At 39.7% G+C, this 17492-nt stretch overlaps 1 protein-coding gene across 1 annotated transcript in view; it reads left to right on the top strand.

Moving 5' to 3' along the window:
• Nucleotides 1–17492, top strand: part of EIF2B3 (eukaryotic translation initiation factor 2B subunit gamma) — a 98735-nt gene that overhangs the window by 24837 nt on the left and 56406 nt on the right. Inside the window, exon 4 of the mRNA XM_048312628.1 lies at nt 779–890. Coding sequence (XP_048168585.1) covers nt 779–890 — 112 coding nt within the window. The remainder of the gene's footprint in view (nt 1–778; nt 891–17492) is intronic.

The following is a 17492-nucleotide window of genomic DNA, read 5'->3' as shown; positions in this document are numbered from 1 at the left end:
AACTACAGAGTGCAAATGAGAATGAGCTGCCACCACTGTATTCAGATGTTGTGGAAAACTATTCAAAAACAAATGCTTTACATTTCAGTAGGCCAAAGTCCCTGTTGATCCACAGTCACTGATTGCAGGAGATGGGGATTGCCACAATAATACGTGTGAGTGTTAGGTATTATCTTGGTCGGCAGTTTCCTAAAAAGATGTTTAAACCAAGTTAACCCACCCAGAAACATCAGTGGTAGAAGTCTTAGGATGTATACTTTTATGTGTGTTTGTGATTTACCTATTGGTATTTATCTAAAATAGATGAGTTGCAAAATACTTATGTCTTAACTGAAATCATAATGCTCTCCAGACCACCTAATTCTAATGTGGAGTGACTTATTATGAGGAAGAAGCAGTTGGATTTGAAGAACTCGCTGCTTGCCTCGGATTTGTTGTTGTTTTAATTCGGGTAGCAGGGGTTTTTTATTTAAAAAAAAATTAAAAAGAGAGAAATGGAAGGCACAGCTCAAGACTGTTGCATGTCAGGATGTGTAGTTGGCATCTTCATAAAAAGGATGCAAAAACCTTTCAGGGCTGGTGTTTTGAATGCCATGATATATATAAGGTCCCCCAGCTGAAAAGAAGTTGAAAAAGTTATCAACAATATATATTAAATTCATGGATTTGCTGGGATAGCTGCATTTCATATTTTGGGGGTGGTTGGTGGTCTCATTTGTCTTTCCAGCCTGCATTAAAATGGGGTTATATAATGATTGCGTTTGATTTTCTACTTCAGTGGAGCAGCGCGACTTCATTGGAGTGGATGACACAGGAAAAAGATTGCTCTTCATGGCTAATGAAGCTGACTTGGATGAAGAACTTGTCATTAAAAGATCCATCCTTCAGAAGTAAGCTTATGAGTCCTTGTAATAAAAACCGAACTTGGGATGAGATAAAATAATTGTGTAGTAGGAGAGATGGTTAAAGACAAAGTAGGATGAGAAGGGAAGAGGAAAAACTGCTTTTGCAATATTCAGGGAGCAGTATTTATTATTTTTTACATCATTAGAACCAATTGATAGGCATGTCTGATACCTTTATTGGGAAAAATTCCAGGGAAAGAAAAGGAATGCATGAAAAGGTAACTCTTCTTGAAATGAAACCTATATTGCGATAGGTCAGATACAGTTTAGATTCAGAGACTGTGAAGTGTTAGACCTATGTCCATAAATGAAATGCTAGTCCCGTTGGTTGTCTCATGGATTTGCAGAGTATCCATGAGAGGCTCTCAGGATTTCATGACCCTCTTGCGCATTTAAGGCACAAAACCTCAGCTGTCTTTCCAGGCCCCAAAAGATTCATTAGAGAAACCATGCTATAGCCACCATTAAACTTCACTGGCGACTTGGATGAATTTATCAAATATGCCAGACAAGCTGAGCTTTCTGCACGGTGTAATTCATATCCATTAGGAGGAGAAGGAAAGATGACTTGTTCTTTATGCTCTCCTGTACAGTGATTTTAGTTTTCTCAGGCACACGTCTGACGTGTTCTGTGCAAAGCTGTGCTGGCTCCTTGAGAGGCCAACCTTTGTAGTCTGTCCCAGGCTGACAGTCAGACTTTCACCTCTGTGAGATGAGACACCTGTGGAACAGCCATTTGAGAGCTGGGAATTCATCCATGTGGACCTTTTAAGTCAAGGATGCGGACATCTGGGGTCTGCTCTCAGATAAATCTCTGCTGTGAAAATGCCTCTGGTGTGTGCTGTAGGCCACGGCTCAGTGTAATCTTTACTTGAACATCCCACTACCAGATGTGACGGAGATGCTCTGTGCCCATGGAAAGATGACACCTCCTCTGCCCAAGTTTAAGGATTATCCTAGAAGGAATGACCAAGAGTGGGCCCTATTAACTGTTATAATGGAAGGAGCCCATCCAAGCATGTTTCCACTGGCTCTCTCCTGGGCTTATCTTGGGCATTGCAGGGACCAAGCTGCAGGCAAGCCTTCTGTGCATACACAGCAGCTGATCTGCATAGAGGAGGAAATTCATCACTGATGCATTCTGTGGGTTGTGCACATGAAGATCAATAGATATATTTTGGGCTAGGGGAGGAATATTTTATCTACGGTTAGTGACAAGCTTGTCTTTATGGCTTCCTCCTGGCACTAGAGGGTGGCTGTGGTATAATGGCTTAGAAATTGCTGTAACATATGTGACCTTAGTTGACCCCTGATTTTACAGGTTCATCTGACCAGAAGATTCTCATTCCTATAGCTAAATTAATCAGGCTTTATCCTGCAGGCTAAACTTTGCCCTCAGTAGCACCTGTTCAGTTACATTGTCTTCAGCAGATCTTGAGCATAACTGTTTGGGATTTGGTAAATGGAGTGTTGATGATATACAGATGGGATAAAAATCTGTCTCCCTGTCTTTCTTACATGCACAGCTATGAAAGCAAATGTAAAGTGTTAGCCACCCTCCAAGTAAAGCCCAAAGATGCTAGGATAGTCTAGAAGAATAAAAAGAGATCTGCTAAGTGTTAAAAATAATTAAAAAAAAAAAAAAGATGCTTTGAAGCATCAGGCAGAAGTATTGGGCCAGTACGCACCTGGGCGAGAGCCTCTGACATCTGAAACTGTTGATGTTGGTGTGCTCTCTCTGTCCTACAGCTGCCATCTTTGGGAAGCTCTGAGGGAAGCAAAATAGTATATGGAAATCATCAAATAATTTCAGTTGAGGCAAATGCAGGGTAGCAACAACTGTGGGAGCTGTAGGAAGACAAAGTGTTGGCAGCTAATGGTGTTTCAACCACTGTGTTGTCTAGACCTGCTCAACCCCTGAATTTCTCATGTGAGAAACAAAAGCGACGCTTGAAACAATCTTTGAAGTCTTTTTTTAATACATCATAGTAAAGAGAGGAGAGCAAAAAAAAAGAAAAAAAGCAAGCCCAATCTCGTTTTCTTCATGGATCACTTGATGTGACTGACTTTCAGCTGCCATGTTGGCTGTTTCTTGATCTCTGAACTTTGTTTTGATGAAATAACAGACTTTGTGGCAAGATGGTGGGAGAATTTCCAGTACACGCATTCGTTCCTCTGTAAAATACAATAGACATCTTGAGGGTGTTGCTTTTGTTTGTTTTGCTTTTAATGGTCCCTTTGAAGGGCTATAGTGGTCTCGTTACATGAACTCTAGAACTCCTCCAGTGCTTGTTTTGTTCTTCAGATCCTTTTTCTATTTTCTTTTTCCTCTCTCTTTTTAAGGAGGGGAGTGGGAGGAGGGACAGGGAGGGAGTGGTGAAAGGAATGGGGAGAGGGAAGATGAGCTTTTCTTTAAAGCTAGGAATCTTGTTACTGGTAAAAATCTAGATCCCATACAGAAATGGTTCAAAGGCCCTTTGGCTTCCCCTCCTCACAGGAGGGAAGTTATGTTGACAAAACATGCAAAGCTGTAGAACACTAATTTAAATCCTTGAAGAAAAACCTTTTTCCTGACCTTTGCCTTCTTCCTATCATTGGATTTCATGCTCTTCACTTTCCTGCCATAAAAGAGCAGCTGGTGAGGAGGGACAGGGTTTGAAAACACACATTCTCCTGAGTACCTTTTGAGTATTGAATATTTATTTGCTCTTGACTTGGGCATTTTGTAATAATGGAAGTGTTACAAAAGGAAACATTTTAGTGGGATTTCTAAGTTCATGGTGTAACCTGTTATTCTCTTTCTCAGTTTGGTTAGGATTTCTTTTCCAGATTTTTTGTGTTGATTTGTGTTGGTTTTGTAAGTCGTGGATAGCCATTTTGGGGCTGGGATTGCATCTCCTTGTTATACCACAGAAAGGAGTCTGGATTTTGCTCCTTTGCTTGCCAGAGCAAGTCTGGCAAAGCTTTCAACTCAGCTGGTAAAATTATCTTTTATTTTCCCTGTGCTGTTAATCACCCTGATGACAAGTCCCACAGGTAGCATCCTCCCTCAGTAAACAAGTGGAAAACAATATCAGATACATCTATCCAGGCACGTTTTGGAGTGCAATAGGCTGGGCCAAAAGACAAATTTATTGGTGGTGCCTAGAGAGACTAATTCTGCTGGGCAAAGCATTTTCAAGGAAATGGTTCCCTGTTTGGGTAATGAGAGCTTATAAAAAGCCATGAACAGCCTGTGCATGTCATTCACTTTGGCAAATAGCTGCAAGATGAGATACTAGAATGAAAGAAATACAGTTTGGGGAAGTTTCAGAGCCAGCTTAGGGCCCTTTGAAGAGAAAAAAATAAAGTTATGTGCTCATCCCTGGAGCCTGGTTTTGCCGGTGACATCTCTCTGACTTGGGTCTTGACAGGATGAAGGAGTGAGGAAATGATGAGAATTCCATAGCTGCTGCCTCTGCTTTGGGAGGGGGCGAAGGTATTTGTTTTCAAAGCACGATTACAATGGACAGGGAGCTTTTTGCTCCACCTCTGATATTTATGGTCATGCAAAGTGAAACAGTAAAAGACACCTGTTGAAGCAGGTCTAAATTTGGAGCATTTCCTTTTAAGATTTTGTGGGCTGTGTAGGGGTGAGTTCAGCCTTCGTGGGTGTTCTGTCTGCACAGATGCAGGTGCAGGGCTTCTCCTAGAGAATATGTTAATAAATCACCGTGACAGTTCCAGCTACTTATTACCTCATGTGCTTCAGACAGAAAGGAATACCTCATCTATAAATATATATAGTACTAACATTAGTAACCTTGAAGTAACAATGCAGATCTGTTTTTAAGATATTTTAATAAAAAGAGGGGGTAAGATGGGGGAGTTTTTTTCTTCCTTTTCTCCGAGTAAAAATGAATGGTGTAGTATAATTTCAAAAGTCAGCATTGCCAAGTGGGTAGGTAATGGGAGTTCAGAAACAGCTTTGATACGCTTGATTTCCTTTCTGTTGCCTTGGGATATTGTCCTTTTTTTTTTCCTCCTGATAATTTGTTTTAAATAAGTGGATCATATATAAACATGCTGCAACTTCCTTAATGTTTCTGTTCTCTAAATCTGTTGTTCTTGGGAAATTGGCATCTCTGAAATACTCTGCTGCTCCTATGGTGGTTCTTTTTTTCTTTTAAAATCTATTTCCTTTAGAAAAGCTGGGAATGACACGGGTATAGGGCAGATGCTCTACAGTGTGAAGCATCCTAAACTAGATCATGGGCAGATGTCCTCTTCCAGATCCAGCTGTGCTGGTGAAGGGGCCACCACCCCAAGCTTATGCCCAACTGGACGTATAGTTGAGTACTCCATTAGCCACATGTGTCAAAAATAGCGTCATGATTTCTGTTAGAGTAAACAGCAGGATGACTTTGATAACCTTTTACTTTGTGCATTTGGGACTATGTCCCCACAAGCAGGGCCACTGGCAGGGAAGGGGGGAATGCAGTAATGCAACTCCATAGGAAAATCCTGAGGAGCAGTTCAGGACAGACCAGGGAGCAAAAACTCTTTGCTGGTCCCAGCTGTGTGCAGAATGAATACACATCCTAGCTTTGGTGGTAGTCTTCTCTTTGAAAAATCCGGAGTTTTCGGTATTAGCAAATTTTTCTGACTAAGTTTCCTTTGCATTCAAGTGGTATTTTGAGAAATACCGTAGAAGGTTGTTGGATATAACTTCTTTTCTCTAAAATATGACTTCTATAGAGTGATGTCTTTTCTGTTGATCCAGATCTGCTCTTTCAATTAGTCCAGGTCTGCTCTTCTCACAAATAAAAATAAAATTTTCTGACTAGCATCCAAAAAATAAGTGAGGTTCTTTCTGGCTCCTCCATCAAAAAATAGAAATTGTATGTGTTGATTTAGGTAATAATCCTTTTACAGATGCACAAGCCAGAAAAGAATCTGGTTCCCCTTCCCAGAATTGAATTGGTTTCACAGTACTAATAGGAATTTAGAAAGCTGTAAAAAGTTATTTTAGCCAGTAAAGCAAGCGGATCTGACTGAATCAAAACAGGGGAACTAAGTCTATTGAATAAAAGAGTGTGACTTTTACACACTAACTTCTCAGACTATAACCACGCTTTAAAAATGTTGGTGTAGCTTTAATCATATTTCTTTAGAAAAGAGGATTTTGCTGAACATTTCAGAAAAATATTGACCCATGAGTTGTTTTTTGAGACATGAGTTGGGAGTAGATGTTCTCAGGATGCCCTGAGTAGGTTTTGCATGCCTGTTTAGTTTCTCAGCTAAGAGTAGTTGCTGTAACTAAAAGCCATTCTTTTTCTTGGAAAGTTTGCTCTTTTTATTATGCATTTAAACTTTGCTTAACTTGCTCTGCTTTTTCTGTAAATTTGTTGGAGATGAGTGTAGCCTTCAACTTCAGAAATTGAGTATTTTTAAAATGTTTTACTATTTCTAAAACCAATTTAGCCAAGTATAACGAAAACTCTTTAATTTGGGCATTTATATGTTACACTTGTACAATAAATGTGAACGTAGTATAAGAGCAGTTAGTGAGACATTGACTTCATATTTTAAAGAACATAGTGCTATTACTGATTTTAATACTGTTGCTTCCACAGGATTTTATTGTTTTGCTGCTGCCTTGTTATTGTATTCATTCATTGGCGGGGGATTGAAAGGAATGTATGGCATATCCAGGTCCTATTTATAAAAGAAAGGTCATGCTGTGTCTTGACAGCTTGTACAGGTAAGAGGTCATGAATCTCAGAATCTGGAATATTAGCAGGAACTTCTACTGAATGTAGCTATAGAAAGGCTTATTGGCAATGGCTTTCATTTTACTGCAAGATTCTTGCCAGTGTTCTAGTACACGTAAGGCTAAAAGCAGAGAGCTTGAGGCTCAGCATTTGGTTTCTAATTGGCAGTAAATGTATGTTGCATGGATTGTCATTAGTCATTTGTCTGTCTGTCTGTCTGCTGCGGTCTCAGACCAGCACTTAGCCTGTGATTCGGTTTTACTTTTCAGAGGTTTCAAAGGAGGAAGGGATGACTGTATTGCTTGGACACCCTCGAGTCCATGTGATTTGGTAAATGCAGTACTCTGCATGAGTCATTCAGGCTGGACAACACTGAAGTTGAAGCTCATTGTTACTCTAAGCCAGGCTTGGGTCTTGAAAAGATGATAAATGGTCTGTTCATTTTAGAAAGACATCTTAATACTTCAATACAGTTGCCACTGTGTACTTTTTAGCAAGGCTGTGAGTTATATCACAGAGTTGATGAGGAAGCATAGCCATCACCAGTTCTTTTTGTGACATACTTACCCCAGTTGATCCAGATGTAACCCTGTATGGTCTAAAAGTTCCTCTGTATGGTTTGCTTAGGGCAGAGACACAGAACGATCAATTGCTTGCTTTCAACATACATTTTCAGCCATAATGTGTATTCAATGTAGCTGCCTGTTGAAATGTTAGGGTTTCAGCTTGTGTCCAGTGATCCCAGAGTGACCAGTATGCGACAGAGGGACACAGACTCTTCATTGTGCAGTTGGGATGGTACAGAGAGGAAAAAAAGCCAAAGGTCAGAGGAGTTATCCCTGCTTGTGCGAGCGCTATCAGGCTCTCCCCTACCACATGTCCGCCATGTGTTCCTCATCAGCGGGATGTGGAACTCCATGACGCAGAGCAGACTGGAATGCGGAGTTAGTTAACACCCGCCGTTGGGGAATTTATCAGCCAATGTGGAATATGGCGGGGGGGGAACAGCCTAGTTTAAAGCAAAGTAAGGGTGAAATGAGGCATATGACTGTTCCTCTTCAGTTAAAAGGTCTGATTCTGCTTGGGGATGAGGTCCCAGCTCACGAACCCAGCCAAAGTTTGTGGTTCCCTTACTGTTCTGTGTTACTGATGCATTTTTAGTCCTTTACACTGTCATGCTTAGCAGAAGGTTTTTGCAGTGGACAGGCGGGAAATACCACTGGGGTTTTTGCAGGGAACCATTCATCTAGTTTATTCTAAGAAATCCAGATTTCTGAGAGCCTTTCCTTCATCCTGGTCACCAAGATTCCAAATCACTAACTTGCAAGGACACATAAAAGTGATGGCCTCTCTGTTAAAATTAGCTACACTTGGTATCAGTTGAACTGCAGTTGCATAATATTTTTAGTGCTGATTTATTGCACTTAATTCGTGGCTCCTGTGAACTCTAACCCGGGTGATTTACTGTGATGTTGCGCACTGCGAAGAATATTGCGAAAGTCATAATGGAAAGAGTCACAATTTGCAGTTAGCTGATTGAAGGTGTATGTGGGCTCACATCCTTACTGGGTTTGCATTCTACTTTAGTTGCAGCAAATATATATCTTTGAGAATGTTTCCATTCATTCAGAATACAATGCCGAATTCCCTGTTGAATAGCTGTAGTGTGGTTCTCCCCAAACAGCATTGTGCTGGCAGTTTCTGGAATTACACAGGAAATGAAGAGCATAGCAAACTTTCCTTTCTCTTGCTAAGACATGCTCCCCAGGAGTTCTTCCAGTAGATCAAGTAAATAGCAGGGATCTATTCCTAAGGGCAGCATGTTTCTCTATGTTTCTGCTTTGAGAAATCCTAATTTTCTCTGGCTTTAAATCCTTCCTTTCTTCATCAAATTTATTGCACCATTTCTCCAGCTAGAGAGGATGAGATAGAGATTCCTTTTACAAGAAGTAAAACTGCTTTTCCACTTTTCTTTGAGATCTCTTGTAGAACTTTCCTTCCTCAGTCACCAAATACTATATACTCTGTTAAGAATGAAGAGGAGGTGGCTATTCGATCTTGACATGTGAACTGGCAGTACAGAATGCTGTATCTTGCCCAGTTACTCATTTTAAGTATAACTTGCATATACCTGCATATTGGCAGCAGGAGCTGTTGGTATTTCTTGGGTTGGTCATCTTGAAATTCCATAGCCTTCTAAAAAATGTGTGTGTTACGTGTGTGTGTATTCATAATCAGGTTGGTGAAAGCTCAAGAGTTTAAAAAATCTGGGTCAGTCAGTACAGGAAGATTTTAAAAAGGAATAACTTAGGTCCTTCAGACAGAAAAATTTGGCTGATGGACTTTAATTAAACTCCTAGGGTTGGAAGCAAACCAGTAAGAAAGCAGGGAAATTTAAGTTAAAGCTCAACTTCTAGTTTTTTTGCATATAAATCATCCAGCAGCTGGTGATATTTGCAAGAGCACAAGAGACTGTCTTCTAGTATTCCCTTTGATTTTATTTTCCCCCCCTTTGCTTTATTAGTCCCAAGGTATAGCATTAAATATAATTTCAGAGGCCATGTGTATCCTTAACTTCTCTGTCCCATCTCTATGGTACATGTGTTCATATATGTATACATATATGTGTAACATATAGCTCTATTCACTGATGCATTGGTATAGCATTTGTAGAACTAAGTATATTTTTTTGGTTGGTTTTCTTCCCCCAAATGAGCTACATCATTTCTGAAAATACCTCTGAAATTCCCACTTCTGTAACTTTGAGCCTTAGCCAGGTAGAATAGTAATAACAGAATCATGGCCAGTGGTGCTATAAATTTCAACTAAAGTATCGGGCAAGAAGTCTGATTTCTGTTTGTACTGTTGTTAGAGATATTTATGCAGGGCTGGTCTTTCAGCAAGTGTGATTATTTTCAGAGAGGCCCTCTCTCCATTCTTGCTTTAGAATGTGCTGAGGATGTGTGTGGGGAATGGCACCTGACAAACAGCAGCCAGACAGAAGGAATAAAATCCCTTGGGAATGAGACTTCTTTTTATGGCCATTTTTCAGTTCTAAGGCCACTTGAAAAATATTGTTCTTCAGGTAGATCTTGTTCCTAGATCCCTGGGTTAGCATTTGGGTGCCTGCCATTTTCCCAGACCAAGGAGCTACTGAAGCCTTAAGCTTTTCCAGTAGGAAAGTATGCAAGTACATACTTTGCAGTACCAGACGCTATTGAAAGAATAATGGACCCTTCCCACATTCAACTCCATTCTTCTTGCACACACTCCCAGACCTCTGGAGCCACTGTGCTAGCAAATGATTACATTCTGTTTTTCTTCCGTAACTCTTCCTAAACAAAATGTTAATTGAGACGTTGATTTATACAATTCAGATTCGTATGTTAAGTCAGCATACTTAAAAATAGCCTCTGGCTATTGAGGGGATAGATCAGTGAGACAAATTGATGCTTGCTGGTATGTTTTTCTGTATCTTACCCTTTGAGAAAATAGTATATATTTCAGATTTAAGGAATATGTCCTTTGCATGTTTTTATTTTAGATGTACCCCATCACAGTGTAGCTTTAGAACACAGGATTCTATGTGTTTTCTGATTTACATTATTATATGAAGGAAGCATACTGGAAAAAAGCAGACTTTAGCTTTTTTTTTGTATGTCTTTGATACTTGTTTGAAAAAAGTGTTACAATAGTAGGAATATAATGTAGATTCCAGGCCTTCATATGTGATAGGGGTAACGTCATGCCTGGGGGTAAAAAATGACTTCTCCTGTCCTAGACAACTGTTGAATTAAAGAGTTTGCAGAAAAGTTGTCTGACCTTACTTCTTCCTAATCTGTCCTTCTCTTAGAAAAAAATAGAAATAATCTGTTTGTTGTAGAGAACCATTAAAATAAGCAACCTTTGTGTTTACATAGGAAGAGTTCTCTAGGAGATCTGATGCTGGAAGGGATAAACTTCAAATGAATTGGTGTGTTATTGCCTGTTTGCACTAAGAATACCTTGTAATTAATACACAAAGAGACCTCACCTCTCTACTTGGCTTTGTGGCCTTGAGAAATCCACTTAATGTTAGTGTCTCATACGTTCTTTGCTTTTTAAAATGAATGCAATATTACTTTACTGTCTCATAGGGGCATAACTTGTGAACATTTATGTCAGTAGTGCAAATGTAAAATGCTGCTCTGAGTACAGGGTATTAACTGTTGGCTTTCCCACACTTTGAGTAAGAGTAGTACTTGTTAAAATGACCTGCAGGATGCAGCTGATCTAACACTGTAGCATGAGCTACAGGTCATGTTTGAACTCAGATTTTCAGTTTCAGCACTTGCATTTCAGCACTACAAGCCTGTAGTATTTCTTATTGTGTAGTGTATTGTGTGTTACACTGTTATGCACTGCTACTCTTACCATTCCACTGTCTCTAATTCACTTTCAACGTACTAATTCTCCATTTTTTTTTGGTACAAAGGCACTGGGCATGCAGTGAAAAATTAAATATATTTTCTTTTGCATTAACAAGCCACTCCTCCTGGGTGGGCAGGAATTTGTAGATAGGTGATTCCTTGCATGCATACGAGCTGGTTTTACAAATGCTGACTTGAGTCTGGCAGGGCCGAGCGATGCCCCTGGGCTGACACCCGAGTGCTGCCAGGGCCGGGCCGGCAGCGGCACCGCTGGGCGGGCGGAGCAGCCCCGGGGCTGGTGTATCCTGCGGAAGGACCACAAGGACTCCTTGGGAGGAGCCGGTCCTGCTGCAGAAACAGTAGTATCATCTGGGCCTTGTCAGGTCCTTATTGTTCTGAATAAAGGAGAAAAAGTGATGTTTATGTTTCTTCAATCCTTGCATTTGTTTGCTGCTCTCTGGTTCCAGTTTGGCCACCTGATGGCAGCTTTTAAATTCTGTGATGTGAACTGTGGTTTTGTTACCCATATGAACAGCTTTGGTCAGCACTTTCAGGATCCAGCAGAATACAAATATCAAACAAGAGTATCATCTTTTATAATTCTTCAAATAGTTAATTTTCACAGTAGAAAAGTAATTCCCTTTAGAAGGTGATCATTCCAAAGACTAACTGCTTTTATTTTTCCTAAATATTTTAAAAACGTGACAGCTATTTTTGCAAGCAATCTGTTGTAAAACACCTTCCAAGTTGATTTGGGCAGCTGTGTATGATCTGCTTCTTCACTTTTTTAATGACAGTTTTATCCTTAAACAGAAAGAGTGAATTTTTTCTGAATGACAGGTTATGGTAGTAAAACAAAGTGATGCTGCCCTAATAAATAGTGGCCTCATAAAGGTTATGTGCATAAAGTTATAATGAACCTGTAAATCAAGAATGCCACTAACAGCAGAAATGCCAGACTCCAGAGCTGAAATAACCTTGCAGTTCAGTAGCCTGCTGCAAAGAATCCTGTCACTTTACCTGCTCCTTTATTTCTGTGTCTTGAAATTCTAACTAATTCACCATCTTGGAGGCAGTAGATGAAAACATATGAACTTGTCTGTATGAGAAAGGTGTCTAGTACTGAGTATGAGTGATAAAAAGATCTTTGCAAATTGCAGCGCAATAATTTAAAAGTTCATTTTACTTTGACACTGTGTGCTTTGACTTCTTAATTTTCCTACATGAAGACATGTTGTGTTCACAGTGGAAGTGACTCACAAGTTCCAGTCAAGACTTCTGGAAGGCTTCAGTCTGCTACCTGCCATATGCCTGTATATCTACTGCTGATTTCACTGCTCTTCCAATGGCAATAAAAAAATTGGCCATGAGTGTTAATTCATGTCTCAGTGGAAATATCCAGAGTCTTAGGTATCTTAGGATATGACTGTTTCCTAAGTTCTAGATACTCTGACATGTGAATGTTTTTATCATTGGACAGTGCCTGAAAAGTTATTGTATGGTGAAGAGGTGAAAGCTGAACCACATTGTTCAGCATCCAAAGGCTTGAAATGAGCAGGGGTTTTGGGAAGGTGATGTGAGGCCACCACCACCAGCTGTGTGCTGTGCACACAGGAGAGTTAAGGAGAACTGCAGTGTACACAAGGGAAAGAGGTTGTGGCTTTGCAAGGGCTGATCTGACTTCTGTGTGTAAGTTTGCTTGTCAGAATTGTTGATCCCTGCTTCCTGGGTGGAGCATGCGTAGGGAGAATTAGATGAGGTTATAAAGAGCAGAAAAATTGATGAGCTTTAGAAGTATTCATTCAAGGTAGGCACTGATTTGAACTTTTATGTTACTTTTATGTTGTCTCTAAAAGTGAGTAATATCTTATTTACACTCCCAGTTGAATGTTCATTCCCAAAATTCTGGGATGTTTTGGCTTTTGAATCTAGTGTAAGGAATGACAAGCAAAGTCTGTACTCACAAGGATCAAAATGCAGTGGGGGGGGAAAGTGTATGAGAGGCCATTCTTAGTAGTCCTGTTTGTTACTTTAAGCAAAAATGTCACCTTCCCTGCCACTGTTTGTGTCCTGAAGAGAAGCTGTTGTTCACATCTCTGAGGAGCTCATGTCGTCATCCTGTTGAATAGTAAGACCCAAAATTGAGATTAACAGTTACCAAAAAGCAAGAAGCCAGTGTTCTGCTGTTACTTGATCATAGTGGGCTTATTTTCTAAGCTAAGATTTTGACCACTTAGGGGTTTTTAGGATTCTGAGTCCTGTTTATTAATGCAGTTATTTCATTGCTGAATGACAGCATGTTTTTGTGCACTGCTGTCAGTTCTAGCATTGTGTCAAAATGAGAGGTGATTCTCATTGCCAGAAGTAGAACTGTAGTATGATTTGTACTTCCAGAAATTCCTTCATGGCTTCAGTTTGTGTTTGATTTTTGGCTGGTTTGCAAAAAATATATGATCTAATCGATCCAGTCATGTTTTTAATTGAAAGCATACATAGTTTGTGTATATTAAAAAGGGATCATTTGCATGTAGGGAAGAGTCCATGAAAGTGTGTTTGAGAATTCCTACTTGCATCTGGCATAGAAAAAGTTTAGGCAATTATTTTGTGTGTGTCCACTGTGTATTTTTTTTCTTTTTTTATCAGTGTACGTCAGAGGTCTGAACACAAATAAGGCATGCTATGTAGACTAATTAAATCAGTGCCTCTGTGGAAGCAATTTAGTTTCTGGAATTGCTCTTCTAAATCTGAGATGTAAACAAAAACCTAGTTATTTTTATATCATTTCCCTTTGCCTCATGTACGTGATTCTGGAAGTTGGAGGGTTATTTGTTTATGCCTCTTTTTACAGCAGAATATTTGCGTGGCTGAATTTTTATTGAAGCAAAATTCCTCGTTTCCTTAAAGCTGAGCAAGACTACTGTACAGTGGGAACACACATTAATTTGAGTTTCTGTGAAAGGCTGTTCATGTTAAAGCTGTCAAGGCAGCAAATTGTCCTCAAGTGTTTTTTCATTAAGAGTTGTTTGCTGCTTTTGTAGAAACAGCTGCTTCAGCCACAGAAAGTAAATGGGGAGCTTTTCCAGAAAGAAGGGTGTGCAAAGAATAGTGTTTAGGTCGTGGTCTCTTACTGTCCCTCCTTCTTCTTTCTCCACCTACCTAGGGATGATACAGGTATCATTGCATTTTGTTCTGTCCCCAGAGACTCCTTTTTTTTTCTGAGATTGGCTTCAGTTTGTTGTTTCTTGGTTGTTGTAGTTTCCTCACAGACTATGAGCTCATTGTGCTGGTTTCTTTAAAATGCAGAACACAAAGATATTATCTGTCTTTAAAGTATAGAATGTAAAGGACTGTACGCTTAAAGATATGGTCCATGCTCCCATTAAGTGTGCGATTCCAGCTCTTCAGAATAAAGCTGTTTTCTAGTGAAGTCAAATATAATAATAAAATCTATTTGTGAGGAGTGCGGCTTCTGTGGTGTGAAGAAGCAGACCCACCTCTTCTGTTGGAGTGCTAAAACTCCCTTTTATTTTTAATAGCAATTTATTTTGAGAGCAGAGCCCAGAAGCATGGAATTTTTAGAAGTAAACTGGTCTTTTAAGGCTTCCTGTTAATTTTTGTTGGGCTTATTGCTTCTTACCTCTCTCTGTGTTTGCTTTTTTTAAACTGTCTCTGCAAAAGCAGCCATTGTAGACTTGGGCCTTTTTTATATTCCTAACATGGTCTAGAGGGTTAGCACAGATCTTTATAGTTACAGATTGGTTCTAATACATTTTTTCTTTATAAACTAAGGGCAGGACTGTACACGAAATCTGTTATTGTATTTGTGCTTTGTACTCATGCACTTGTTGACTGTTTTACAAGCCAGTAACGTAGTAGCCACAGGCTAGGAAGCTTGCCCAGAAATCTGGCATATTTAATTAGTGCTAGTAAACAAGCAGAGTTTCAAATTTAATTTTTCCTTCTTTAATTCCTATAAACCTCAAGCCATTTAAAACTTAATTTTGACACTAGTTTCGTTTATGCAGTTGGATAATACTGAAACAGTCTACAACCACAGACAGAATGGTCCCAGTCTTTTCCAAGCAAGAAGGGAATAGAAGTTGTTTTGTTTTAACAGTATCTGAGGTTGATGTAAAATTGTAAATGATAATCTTCAGGTCATCCTCCATCTATTTTCTTTTTCTTTCTGTTAGGCTAAATGTTTCAAGATGAGGAAATTATCCTACCATGCCTTGCAAAAGACAAGGATTGGATTTGTTGTCACTCTGGTTTCTGTGCAGAGAGCTCTTCCAAGAGCAAATGGTGGAACATCTGAGCTCTGGTACTTGCCATGGCCAGTTTTTTGCTGCTACGCTGCAAGGTTTAACTCACTGCTCCAGGTGGTATAAACAACAGAGGGTTCAGTTGCTGTCTTCTCACTTGCTTTTCAATACCAGCTTGTGGTCTGTGCTGAAAATGCTGTCTACTGAAATGTTCTCTACTGCTGCTTTCACTATGAGGGACTGCTGAAGTCTAGATTAATGACCTTTATCCTATCTATTTAATTGCTGAAGCCACTCTGTCTCTGGACAAGTAATGTGCTGGGTGTCATAGCAATAAAATATGTGATAATTCTGGCTAAAAATTGGACTTTATAACTGTGGCTAAAAATCTTAAAAATAAATATTGAAATTGTGAAAATACACAGATGAACAGTGTTTTATTAGCTGTCCAGACAGCTTTTCCTTCAAGAATGTGTTTTGGGGTTTTTTTTGTTATTTGTTTGGGGGTTTTTGCCTACCTTTTTATAAAGGCAGCTCCCACCTTAGCATGTGCTGAAGTGAGCAACTTCACTCTAGTGTGTGTGAAGTTTCTCAGTCAGTGGTAACTGGTCCAGAGAAGGAAGGAAACCTGCTCAAAGTATCATCTCACTGCACCAGGATTCACCAGTATTCTAATTGCTGTATGATCAGTGTTCCAAAGGAGTAAAATTCTTCCGGCTCAACCTTAAGCTTTTATTCAGATGCTACTAATGGGTGAAAGGTGAGAGAGATTTTTGGAAATCCAGCTCTGTCCTTAGTGCAGTGTATGTTTTTGTTCAGCTGGGTATAATGCTATAGAGCTCCAACTTCAGCATCTTCCTGAAAGCGCTTTAGTTGTAAGTTCAGTTTCTTGTAGTAATAAGAAGCAGCAACTTCTGTTATAGCTATTAACAAGTTTGGAAATTTTAAATCATGAGTAATCTGGTCTAACCAGAAACTAATCCAGTGTGGTTGTAACCACTGTAATTACGCGTTTAAAAAATGCAAATTTGGACTTTGGGTGAATGTTAAGGTCGTCTTGTGGTAGTGATAGTTTTCTGTGTCTAGTCTTTTTTCCTTCTTTTTCCCTCTGATACTTACATTGATCATTCCATAGTATTTCTAATGGTATTTTGTAAAATGCCAGTTAGCTATTAAAAGAATTTATCATAAAGTTCTTCTGGGCTGAAAAGACGAGCGGTGTCTGTCAGTGGCTTCAGTCTGACTTCAGTTCTCCTTTGGCTTTTAATTCTGTTGTCACTCTGCAAAAAGAATGTTACACTTGCTAATTTTAAGACATTCTTTTAATGAAGTTCTTGTTTGATACTGTCAAATAATAGTTGGTAAATAGTACAGGTTCTTTTAAACTAGGAAAGAGTGTAAGTATATCTGTATTTCTTGTGTGATGTTCCTATCACCTGGGGTATTTTTTGACTGCAGAACTGGGCTATACTCTAAAGTTGGTGATGTCCCAAGCTCTGATGGCTCTCACTGTCCTGAAATCTCATGGCTCAAGGTTGATGCTGCCTTAAATCCAAGCTAGCCTGTCTCTGAGGATGTATCTGAATACACAGGCTGAGTCATGACTTCAGTGTAACCAAGCCAGGAAACCCCTCTGTTTTCCTGCAGGGAAGCAGGATTCATGAAGTCTGAGTGCTGATCCCTTAGCAGAATTTCCTCTAACGTATTTTTCTTTTGTGTACCCTTTCAGCACTGCCGAGATGTGGAGCAGCCTGTATCCTGGCTCCCTCCACAGTGGCAGCAGAGCCAAATTCTGTGCCCACTTTAATTTCTGTCTGAGATAAAGCTGTTCTCATTACCTAATTAAATATTTGACACTTGCAATTGTTGGGATCTTGTCAGTATGAAGAGTGGTTACTGTGTCAAGTGCTAAAGTGTCCAGGTTCCAGTGGAATTGAGATGTGAGTAGATGCGGTAGTAAAAGCTTATTGCGAATCAAAACTGAGGCAGAAGCAGTAGTTGCCAGGGGAAAATTGGAAAAACCCACAGGTCAAAGCATCAGCTAAGGAAGCTACAGACCCTCAAGGAGCAGGAACAAAGTATAATTCACTTACAGTAAATGAAGGCGATGAGCATTGCCAGGTTTATGGCAGAAGGGCTAGATTTACACAGGCTGGATTTGAG

The sequence above is a fragment of the Corvus hawaiiensis genome, chromosome 9, assembly GCF_020740725.1.
Source record: "Corvus hawaiiensis isolate bCorHaw1 chromosome 9, bCorHaw1.pri.cur, whole genome shotgun sequence".
NCBI lineage: Eukaryota > Metazoa > Chordata > Aves > Passeriformes > Corvidae > Corvus > Corvus hawaiiensis.
Note: the sequence above shows the minus strand (reverse complement) of the source record. Positions and strands in the feature narration are given on the sequence as shown.